The following is a 12,393-nucleotide window of genomic DNA, read 5'->3' as shown; positions in this document are numbered from 1 at the left end:
ATCTATGTTTAGGGTTTTTAGGGTTCCGTACCACAAAAGGAAAAAAGGAACCCCTATGGCCTATAGGATCACTTTGTTGTCTGTCTGTCTGTCTGTCAAGAAACTTATAGGGTTCTTCCCGTTGACGTGATTCTTCGAAGTGGCCGTCATACAATAATATTGTAATTATTACGGATTATACGGATATTACGGTTCGTATTTTTACGGAATCCGTGATTTTTGAGTTGGTTGAGTGCACAAACACCCTTTGTTTATGAACTTTGTTTACGACAGTTTTCTATCCAGTCAAACTTTTAGAATCGATGCGCAATCGATAAGTAAGAATCTGCAGTTTTAAAATCATTTTTACTATTCTTTGTAGTATTTTCCATAGTAGGTACCTATTTGAATAACGAGCCCGTTTCGCTCCATGCTCCATGCATGCATGCGAACGAGGCTAACACAAAGGACATGGAATGAAAGGAAGCGAGCTAATAAATGCGTGCGATTTTTGTAAAACAATGTTTGAATTTTCATTCGTTAAATAATTATTTTACACGCTTCAAAAATTCCCGACTGGCTAAAAGAAATAAAAAACATGGAATATTTTTAAAAAAATAATAGGTAAGACTTCGTAGCACAGTGGTGAGCGTTGAATGGAAATCTTCGGGTTCATTTCCGTAGAGAAACAGAGTAACTAACATAACTAAATGGATTTAAAAAAAAATTTTTTAATCAATTAAACTTTTACAAGAATTTTTGAATCGTCAGAGGCATCTACCACTGGTTCAGAATGCCTTTCCTACCAAGAAGAACCAGCAAGAAACTCGACGGTTGCTCTTTACAAAGATTTGATAATATCTAATATTATGCCATGTATAAGAAAAGTATTTGCAGTCCTGTGTGTTGCTAGAACGAGCTACAGGTCAAATTCACGCTCTTTTATCATTTAGATAATCTTCAATTGTGTAATATGCTTTTTTCAGGAGCATACTTTTAATAGATTTTTAAACTTGTGTAAAGGCAAGTCCAAAATAGCTAGATTGCGAAGCTTAACTGTCAATGGGAGCACATAGTTCGAAGAACCGATATTATCTTGGGACCCCAACGTCTATCGGTTGTACGAACTATGTGCGCTGCCCATTGTCACTTCAGCTGCGCAACCCGTTGAGCTATGTCGGTTACTCTAGTTCTCCTACTTAAATAGCGACATATTAAAAACTGCGGACCGGCAGGAATCGAACCCGCGTCTCCTGGGATCGCGTCCTATGCTCTGACCACTAAGCTACGACACGCTTGCTGCCGGTGACGAAATTTTTGATGCATGTTCACTCAGTACTGAAGCGACTGTTAAGTATTCATTAGGCAACATTTGTCAATAAACAATGTTTATAAACAGTTTATAAACAAAAATGATGAAACATTGTTTATGCAACATGTTGCCGTGCTCCCCACTTTGAATGGAGAGCAAGGCGAAACATCCAGTTTATAAAAAAAAGTCAACAGGTGTGGACGTGTGTTGCGCGAGTTTATAAACATTACAAGCAGCAGAGAGCATCACTACCTCCTCGGGTGACATCCTAGCAACAACTGACTAGTGTGGACGGCCAAGTTTCAGAAACAGTGTTTATGGTAAACTTGTTTATCAACTCGTCATAAACAGTTTATTAACAAATGTTGCCTAATGAATACAAGGCTTTTATGTGGCATAGTTCATCGATCCGCGAATCTGAAGTCGTAATGAGTGAGACATTTATCCGTATAGTAACAGATAAATGTCCCAAAGTGACAAGCATAAAGATGTCGTGTCATGACGGCTCAATAAGATATCTCCAAGGGATGCGTCTTGATAATAAATAAATAATCTATTCCAACCGCGTCTCTTCATAATGCCGTGTCATTCTCGTCATTGTCCCTATACCCTGCCGCCCAAGCATAATCAGTGAAACAAAGCTATCTCGAGATTCGAGGTTTTTACGTCGACTAATGTCGTTGCGAAAAATGGGTGAAAGTTTACCACATTTCGAATGGAAAGCTTATCTCTCTGATCTCATATTAATCCGTCAAATCGCCGGCCTACTACTAAGCACGCGTCTCCTTTTAGAGTAAAAAGGCTCCACGACGCTTGCCAATTGCAGATATGCAGACTTCATACATTTGAGCACATTATGGAGAATTGTCAGGCATGCTGACAGGTTTCCTGACAGAATTTTCTTTCACGATTATTGCACTTATAGCAAGTGATACTTTTTTAATTGCTGAAACGCACATAACACCAAAAAACCGGCCAAGTGCGAGTTATAGGCTCGCGCAACGAGGGTTCCGTACTACAGTCGTATTATTTCGACATTTTGCACGATAATTCAAAAACTATGATGCATAAAAATAAATAAAAATCTGTTTTAGAATGCACAGGTGAAGCCCTTTCATATAATACCACACTTGATATTATATGTAGTTATCATACTTCGATATGGAAAATACCTACTAATTTTTAGTTCATGACCACAATTTAATTTTTTTTGTGTGATGTAACCACAAATTCACGGTTTTCGGATTTTTCCCCGAATGTCTGATGTAAGACCTGCTACCTGCCAAATTTCATGATTTTAGAATCTAGGTCAACGGGAAGTACGTACCCTGTAGGTTTCTTGACAGACCGACAGACAGACAACAAAGTGATCCTATAAGGGTTCCGTTTTTCCTTTTGAGGTACGGAACCCTAAAAACCAGCCAAGTGCGAGTCGGACTCACACACGAACAAGGTATACAGAACACTTTTATGTAGAGCACTGAAAGCTGTAAATGAAAAACTGCGCCAACTATTTGTGATTTAGTAAATTATTTTTTTTGTGAACATATTTTAATTTTTTTTGTGATGTAACTACAAAATCAAGGTTTTCGGATTTTTTCCTTCTTGGTGCTATGCTAAATAAAACAATAGGCAAGCTTAATGCTAAGCATACTTCTTTCTCCTATTTTCTTTCAAACAACTCACTATTCTTTATTTTTCCATACAAAACAAATGAAACAACAATCCTGAAAAAGAAACTAACTGAAAGAAAACCAGTATTTATCACGACACTACAAAATCTCGCGGCGGGAGACCTCCGAGTACGCCTCGGGTGATAATTTATTCACCGCGCGTTTGCATCTCTGAGTCATTCGTGTCATCGGGTATATTCACACTGAGGGGGAAAAAGCGGGAAAACGCCCTTATCATGAGGCCATGGTATGATGACGATGATGATTGATTATTCATTGCGCGCTTTGACAGACAGCGCCGAGTCGTTCATGTCATCGGGTATGTATGTCCACACTGAGGGGGATAAAGCAGAAAAACGCCCTTATCATGAGGCCATGGTCTGACGACGATAATGATTGATACTGAAAGTGGAGTCTAAAGACACTAAACTTGTCTCTATACCAAACGTCTTTAGTAAAAAATCTGTGTCATCAATAGAAAATAGACGCTTAAACCGCTTCCGGCAGCGAAGCCTGAGGCGCTAATCTATTAATTGCGCGCTTTGATATACATCGCAGAGTCATTCCTGTCATCGGGTATATCCACACTGAGGGGGATAAAGTAGAAAAACGCCCTTATCATGAGGCCATGGTCAGACGACGATGATGATTGATAATTAAACTGGTCTAAAGACAATTGTCTCTATACCAAACATCTATCGTAAAAAAATCCGTGTCATCACTAGAAAATAGAAGTTTAAACCGTTCCCGGCAGCGAAGCCTGGGGCGCTAATTTATTCATTGCGCGCTTTGATATACAGCGCCGAGTCGTTCATGTCATCGGGTATGTCCACACTGAGGGGGATAAAGCAGAAAACCGCCCTTATCATGAGGCCATGGTCGGACGACGATGATGATTGATAATTAAACTGGTTTAAAGACACTTGTCTCTATACCAAACATCTTTCGTTAAAAAGTCTGTGTCATCACTAGAAAATAGACGTTTAAACCGCTCAAGGCAGCGAAGCCTCGGGCGCTAATTTATTCATTGCGCGCTTTGCCATAAAGCGCTGAGTTATTCGTGTCATCTGGATAACATACAGTGGCAATAGTCCTAGCGAGGAGATATGAAAGAAGCTCCAGAGCTCACCTTTGAATAAAGTTACCTGTCTTGGTAGGAAAAATACTGTTACTGATGACGAAATTTAAAATGCTATCAAAAAAAAACAATCATAAATCAAGGTTAAAAAACCGGCCAAGTGCGAGGGTTCCGTATTACATTCGTATTTTTTCGACATTTTGCACGATAAATCAAAAACTTTGATGTATAAAAATAAATAAAAATCTGTTTTAGAATACAAAAGTTAAGCCCTTTCATATTATGATACCCCACTTTATATAGTTATTTTACTTTGAAAATTGAAAATACTAATTATTAGTACCTACATGACCAAAATTTAATTTTTTTTTGTGTGATGTAACTTACAAAAGTTTACGGTTTTCAGATTTTTCCCCAAATGTCTGCTATAAGACCTACCTACTTGTAAAAATTTCATGATTCTAGGTCACCAGGAAGTACCCTGTAGGTTTCTTGACAGTCAGACAGTCGGACAGATAGACAGACAAACAGACCGACAACAAAGTGATCCTATAAGGGTTCCGTTTTCCCTTTTAAGTACGAAACCCTAAAAAGCAAAAATTCATGTCATCACTAGAAAATAGACGTGAAAAACAACTCCCGGCAGCGAAGCCGCAGGCGCTAATTAATTCATTGCGCGCTTTTACAGGAAGCGCCGAGTTGTTCGTGTCATCGGGATAGAATACAGTTCATAGTATGTACCTAGTACATACAGTGACAATAGGAGCAACGAAGATATACAAAATAGTTTAATAACCTACAGAAACTACTATTGGATTAAGTAACCTGCCTTTTTGTAGGGTAAACGAGAAGATAAATAAAAAAAAACCGGCCAAGTGCGAGTCAAGCTCGCGCAATGAGGGTTCCGTACTACAGTCGTATTTTTTCGACATTTTGCACGATAATTCAAAAACTATGATGCATGAAAATAAACAAAAATCTGTTTTAGAATGTACAGATGAAGACCTTTCATATGATACCCCACTTGATATAGCCACTCACTTCGAAAGTTGAAAATACTAATTATTAGTTCATGACCACAATTTAATTTTTTTTGTGTGAACTAACCCTAAATTCACGGTTTTCAGATTTTCCCCAAATGTCAGCTATAAGATTTACCTACCTGCCTAATTTCATGATTCTAGGTCAACGGGAAGTACCCTGTAGATTTCTTGACAGACAGACGGACAGACAGACAGACAGACAGACAACAAAGTGATCCTATAAGGGTTCCGTTTTTCCTTTTGAGGTACGGAACCCTAAAAACGAATCCCATTTCGCATTTGAGCTGTGCGTTGATAGATCAGTCAGTCAGTCAGTCAGTCACCTTTTCCTTTTATATATTTAGATTATAATGTAAACAACTGTGTCGAAATATCGATAATACAAAATCATCATTAAAATCAATCGTCGTACCTATGTACCTAACCGTTATTTACAGAATAAAATAGAATAGAATATATTTTTATTCAAGTAAATTTTTACGAGTGCTTTTGAATCGTCAACTAGTTTAATTTTACATTAAACGTTTAAGCCATACCACAGAATCACAAAATAATACCTATAATAGTACTAAGTTAGCCATAACTTGAAAAATAAATTTTTAATTTGAATTTAAACCACGCTGAAAGTCTATAACATGGTAAGTGTTTTGGTGTTTAGGTTATTATTTCTCATAAGTCTAACATGGTCTAACATAATAATATTTTGATAGGTACAGAAAAGAAAATCCCTGCAGAAAAATTCAATTTGCAAAGCTCTCGCTAGCTTCCGCTTCCCGCTGTCACATAAAAAGTCCTTTCATTAGATAACATCCTTTTAACATCCTGACCTCACACATCCGTTGAGATAATTTATTATGACGCAATTTCGTTATTTTCGCGCCCGATGGGGTGTGTGGAGAATAAATATTATGAGGAAAATAAACAAGTAGGTACTTACACGTAAATATTGTGCTTATTTTTGTAAAATAAAATTGAAATCAGAGAAATGCAAGAACACTTTCGATAGATAGAGACTATTATACAGTACGGAACCTTAAAAATACTTAAATGTAAACCCGACTTTATCTATGGAAATGTTGCGTATAATAATTATGTAATTATGTGGAGCAGTTTTATTATCACTTCCTTATTCTATAAGCCTCCCTGCGACTCGTTAGTTCTAAATAGTTTCGATTCTCTGCAGAATTTCCTCACGGAATATTAAATATCTGAAACTTTCATTCAAGCGAAGCGCCTTGCATTTCTGTCATGGATAAAATAGACCATGGATAGAATACAATTTTATTGTAGGTCGATGATTACTGCATTACGAAGTAGGTACCTACCTACCTAGTTGAAAATATGTGTGTGTCTGTGTGTGTGTGTAAGTGCGTGCGAGTGTGTGTGTGCGTGTATGACTAGGACAGGGATAAGATTCATAGCGTTGATTTTAAAGCAAAATAAAATAGACAAATGGAAAAGGACGAGTAGCTCTTGAATTACGATTTTCTGAGAAAATCTCCTAACATAACCGACTATGTTCGGTTATGATTTAAACTCGATAGCATGGCCTCAGCAGAAACTGAAAAAGAAACTTTTTTTTTATTCATTATAGGCAAACGCTTGACCGCAATCACACCTGATGGAAAGTGATGATGCGGCCTAAGATGGGACGCGTTTACCTAGAAGATGCCTATTCACTCTTGTTTTAAAGATACCCGGGTTGTAGTTGGTAGGAAACACATATCGTGAAAGAATATTCCAAACCTTAGCCATGCGTGAGGAATGATGACGTTTCGTGCGTGTAGATGGAATGTCGACGACATAAGGATGGAAACTCGCCCGACGTCTTGCGGTTCGGTGGTAAAATGGTGAAGGGGGGACAAGATCGAAAAGTTCCTGAGCACACTCACCGAAATATATCCTATAAAACACTGATAAGCCGGCAACCTTGCGGCGGTGATCAAGACTTAAAATTAGTCAGGCACACTCCGACAATACCCAAATGTTCGAGGCACAGAGAATTCTAGGTGGTGGTCTGTGATATTACTAACCGACATTTTAAACCTTAAGTTCCTAGCCAAGCTGCCATTAAAACTTTACCAAAATTGCAGGGCGTATGAAACGCTGCCGTGTTATCGCATATTGCGTTTTAACAAGCAAATAGCTATGAAACAAAATCCTAGCGCGAACAATTGAAATAAAACGATACGATTTTCGGTTGAAATTTTAAATACCGCTGTTTCGTGTGTTCGTCAAAAATCTTTGGCGTACCCAAAAATATCCAAAATTATTTTCTATTTCCATTTTTTGCGCTGTATTCTATCTACAAAGCTTCCTCCCTTAACCTCGTGTAAAATTTGTAATCTATTAAATCTGGGTTAGTTAAACGCACGGTTAATTCAGAAATAAAGCTAATTAAGTTAACGGATAGTTAAGATAAGTTAAGAATAGTTAAGAATTCGGCAACTTCCAACTAATCCGGGGTTGATCCCGGGCACGCACTTCTTCGGACGCACCTTTTTTTATTTCGGAGTTATGTACGTTTGAAGCAATTAAAATATCACTCGTTTTAACTTTTAACGGTGAAGGGAAACATCGTAAGGCAACCTACATATTCTTTTTATTGTATTCAAAGGTGTGTAAAGTCTGTCAATCTGCACTTAGCCAGCGTGGTGGACTATTACTTAAGCCCTTCTCATTCTAAGTGGAGACCCGTGCCCTGTAGTGAGCTGACGATGGGTTCTGATGATTCTTATGAAGTTAAACGTCTAAAGATAAACTTAGCTCTACTTTAAGGTCACCCTAACTTAAAAAACTTATTCTGATGAATTTTAGGATTATAATAAAAATGTTTCAGTCTGTCTGTCCAGGGCCATATGCAGCCACCACCACTTTGGCACCATTCCACGCGTTCAAGATTTAGCTTTAAGTTTTATTGTAACACTAGCTGCCGCGGCGAACTTCGTACCGCCTAACAGTCGATTCTTTTTCAGGCATTTTTTTAAATTTTTCTCTCCGTAAGAACCATCCTCGTACTTCAAGGAATATTATTAAAAAAAAGTTAGCGAAATCGGTGCAGCTGTTCTCGAGATTTGCGATCAGCAACACATTCAGTGATTCATCTATATATATAAAAGGAAACGGTGACTGACTGACTGACTGACTGACTGACTGATCTATCAACGCACAGCTCAAACTACTGGACGGATCAGGCTGAAATTTGGCATGCAGATAGCTATTATGACGCAGGCACCCGCTAAGAAAGGATTTTTGAAAATTCAACCCCTAAAGGGGTGAAACAGGGGTTTGAAATTTGTGTAGTCAACGCGGACGAAGTCGCGAGCATTAGCTTGTTTTTATATATATAGAAATTTTCATTAAAAAAATGTTTCTTTTTGTTTCAGTTTGTTCCACTACCGGTGTAGTATCGAAGCAAACAGCTGATCATGATAACAAGCATAAAAGTATGCGAAACATAATGGAACCAATACATGGTTTAGTTAAAGAAGTCAATAACAAAAATCTGAAAATGAAATCGAGGACCAATGTATATAAACATAGGGTAAATGATATACATAATGTAAAATATGAATCAAATAGATACGGAGAAAGAGAGAATGTGATTGTTGATAATGTTAAAAAATATGACGAGATTTATACAGAAAAAGAAGATTTTTTAGACAAAAATGTAAATAAGAATAATAATTATGTGGAGAAATTAAAGAATAGCAATAAACACAGTTTTATAACAGATTTTATACCTAAGAAGAGAGTTAAAAGAAACGATAATAAAGACCGTAAATGTGATAGTTTTACTTTTGAAAAAGATAAAGCGTATATATCGCATCCTCATCTCGGAGATAAAGACGATGTTAATTATTCAAGCAATACGTATTGTACAACAGTCATAAGTGGTAAGTAATTTATGTCATTCACTCATTCTAAACAATTACTTAAGCAATTAAATATCACTTGCGTAAACCGTGAAGGAAAATATCGTGAGGAAACCTGCATACTTAAGGTGACGCAGGACGCAGGACCGAAATTGACAGCGCACGTAGGTAACATGTTTGCTTTTCACTTGACATTGTATGAGAAAGTTGAGAGGCACGATTATTTTCACTTAAATCAAGCGCGCGAAAAGGGTTTAGGAAAAGTATTTTTGAGAAAAAACTGCTGAATTTATGTTTGCAAAGTAAAGTTATTTCAACTAATGAATAAATAAACAACGTCTAATGATAAATTGTTTTAGAAATTTCATATCCCTAATCTTATTTATTTACGCCCAAAGTTGTCATTAATTTAGTGTTAAAATAGGAATCTTTTGAGCCTCGTAACTTTTAAATCAATATTTTTTTCAATATTTTATATATCAATAAACCTAGATAATGACGAGATAAATCGATATAATTCTTAGTTTTGTGCGTACAATATCGAATATTGTTGTAATTTCCCTCCTACGTTTGTATGGAGAAAGCACCGAACTGAGCTACCTTAAAAGTTCTCTATAATATTTTCAAAACTGTAAACTCTACTAGTCTACAATTGGAATATAATTGTATAGGTACTCTAAATTAGTGAGACGCCGTAAGGCTCGGTCACTTAGAGAGAGTAGGAGAGGTTCATGTAGGGAGAAAAGTGCTATTGGAAGACGTCAAGGTATTGTTGAAGCACGGAAAGACCTACAAGCCCTTAGAAGTGCCAATCAGCATGAAGCAGGGCCGAACACTAGGTGAACAGGCGATATCAAATGAGTCGCAGGGAGCCGCTGGATTCAGGCAACGCAAGACCTTGGTATATGGAAGTCCGTACAAGAGGCCTACATCCAACAGGGGACGTTTTTCGGCTGATGATTATGATGTTTGATGAGTGCAGGACAGGCATGAGTGACCACTTTTAGTGTCGGATACCAAAATCTTCTTTTAGGTCACTGAGCCAGTGTTACTACACTGGCTCAGTGACCTAAAATGGTACTTTTTAGTTCGGTATCTTTTAACACCCTGCAACGGAGTAACAGATGAACGTGATTTTTGCATGGATATAGTAAGATCTGGACAGATACATAGGCTTACGATTTATCCCGAAAAATCAAAGTGTCACCACGAGATTTTTAAAAACATAAATCTACGCAGATTAAGTGTTGGGTTATCAGTTACTGGCAAATAGTATTTTTTTTTCTGAAATATAACAATTTTGGTATCTGTATATATAGAATTCAAAGTCCTGACTGACGGAATGACTGACTGGCTGACTTATAGGTATTTCAACGCACAGCCTAAACCGCTGGTCCTAGCGACATGCAATTTGGAGGGTGTGTTCTTTGTAAAGAGTAGGTAAGATAGTATTTTTCGAAATTCCACCCCTAAGTGGGTTAAATGGTAGTTTGAAATTTAACTTGAACAATGTTTCCAGGTGCAGATAATCAAGTAGTCCAGCTCACGTTCGTCGACATGTTCCACATAGAGTACCATTCCGAATGTTCTTATGATTATTTAGAAGTAAGTATCAATATCAGAATATCATGAGTCATGACCTAACGTTTAATTAATGGAAGTAAATGTTGATAATAACATCATTTTGAGGAGGTGGCGAACAAAACGGTGTAATTGCACGAAATCCAAATATATAAAAGGATGGGAAACTCCCATCGGCGGTGTTCCCACTAGATTACAACATGGGGTTATTCAAGGGGCGGACCAACAAATTCCTAAAAGGCCGGCAACGCATCGGCGGTTCCTTTCCTTTCCATCACTTAACATCAGGCGACTCGCCTGCTTGTTTGTTCGCTATCACAGCTTAAACTACTGGACAGATCGGGCTGAAATTTGGCATGCAGATAGCTATTATGTCGTAGGCATCCGCTAAGAAAGGATGTTTGAAAATTCAACCCCTAAGGGGGTGAAATAGGGGTTTGAAATTTGTGTAGTCTACGCGGACAAAGTCGCGAGCATAAGCTAGTTAAATTATATTGGAGGAGTAAAAAAGTGTTTCGCCATAGTACCTGTTAGTCCATCGTGTGCCTGCGCCCCATTTTAGTCCTTCATGGACAATATTCCATTTATTATATTGCATTTATTTTTGCCAGATCCGTGATGGTGACAAAGGTTACTTCAACCTGCTGGACAAACTGTGCGGAGAGACGTTCCCACGTCAGATCACCACGTCAGGGCCTCACGCCTGGCTGAAGTTCTATTCCGATGACACCATAGAGTACGAGGGGTTCCGGATACAAATCGCTTTTTTAAACGTGCCCAATAGTGGTAAGTTCTTAGTAGGATGAGCATGCACTGCATATACTATGATTTTCTAGGGTTCCGTACCTCAAAAGGAAAACGGAACTCTTATAGGATCACATTGTTGTCTGTCTGTCTGTCAAGAAACCTACAGGATACTTCCCGTTGATCTACAATCATGAAATTTGGCAGGTAAGTAGGTCTTATAGCAGACAAAAGGGAAACAATCTGAAAACCGTAAATTTCTGGTACATCACACACAAAAAAATTGTGGCCATGAACGAATAGTTAATATTTTCTACTTTCGAAGTAAGATAATTATATCAAGTAGGGTGGCATATGAAAGGTCTTCACCTGTGCATTCTAAAACAGATATTTATTTATTTTTATGCATCATAGTTTTTGAATTACTTATCATGCAAAATTTTTAAAAATACGACTGTAGTACGGAACCCTCGTTGCGCGAGCCTGACTCGCACTTGGCCGGTTTTTATTTTAGTTTAATATCGATTATCGAAATTAAAATGGTTGTTACACTTAAAACTAACAAAGGACGTGGATTTTACGTATTTTGGAAGACCCTCTATTTAATAATCACTGAGAAATAATTTATTTTTGGGTTATTTATTAATTTTTTTTTTATACGGGACTTAAAGTTTTCTTTTGTTTCAGTTCGCATCCCAGACTCGTGCTACAAATCTTTCGAAGGGAAGTACGGCATGATAGAATCGGACAACATGGACAAGGATTGCTTAGAGAAGTCTGCCAATCAGGCGCTAGACTTCTTGTGGAGGATTGATGTGCCAGCGGGACATAAGGTAATGGATTATACCTATTTCTTGACTGTTTTTGTCACCTTCCCTATTCTGTGATTGCATCTTAGAGTGTTTAAACTAATCGAGAGAAAATACTTACGGTTTTACCGTGTATTTTTTGGCACAGAAAATGGCGGCGCTTGTTCATAGTATCAGCTAATCAGCTGTCATAACAAAAGATTAGGTTATTTATTTACAAGAAAAACAAGTACCTACTTACACTGGCACAGCAAATGGCGGATTGTGCCGAAACCCTGTTTTTATAGTTATGTTGAAAT

The 12,393-nt window shown here is 37.6% G+C and overlaps 1 protein-coding gene across 1 annotated transcript in view; it reads left to right on the top strand.

The window, feature by feature from the left end:
- The window catches only part of LOC117983813 (uncharacterized), a 178,254-nt gene that overhangs the window by 149,657 nt on the left and 16,204 nt on the right, over positions 1-12,393 (top strand). Inside the window, exons 4-7 of the mRNA XM_034970438.2 lie at positions 8,472-8,981; positions 10,480-10,565; positions 11,153-11,327; positions 11,973-12,118. Coding sequence (XP_034826329.1) covers positions 8,472-8,981; positions 10,480-10,565; positions 11,153-11,327; positions 11,973-12,118 — 917 coding nt within the window. The remainder of the gene's footprint in view (positions 1-8,471; positions 8,982-10,479; positions 10,566-11,152; positions 11,328-11,972; positions 12,119-12,393) is intronic.

The sequence above is a fragment of the Maniola hyperantus genome, chromosome 7, assembly GCF_902806685.2.
Source record: "Maniola hyperantus chromosome 7, iAphHyp1.2, whole genome shotgun sequence".
Classification (NCBI taxonomy): domain Eukaryota; kingdom Metazoa; phylum Arthropoda; class Insecta; order Lepidoptera; family Nymphalidae; genus Maniola; species Maniola hyperantus.
The sequence above is the reverse complement of the archived record's forward strand: the minus strand, read 5'-3'. Positions and strand labels throughout refer to the sequence as shown.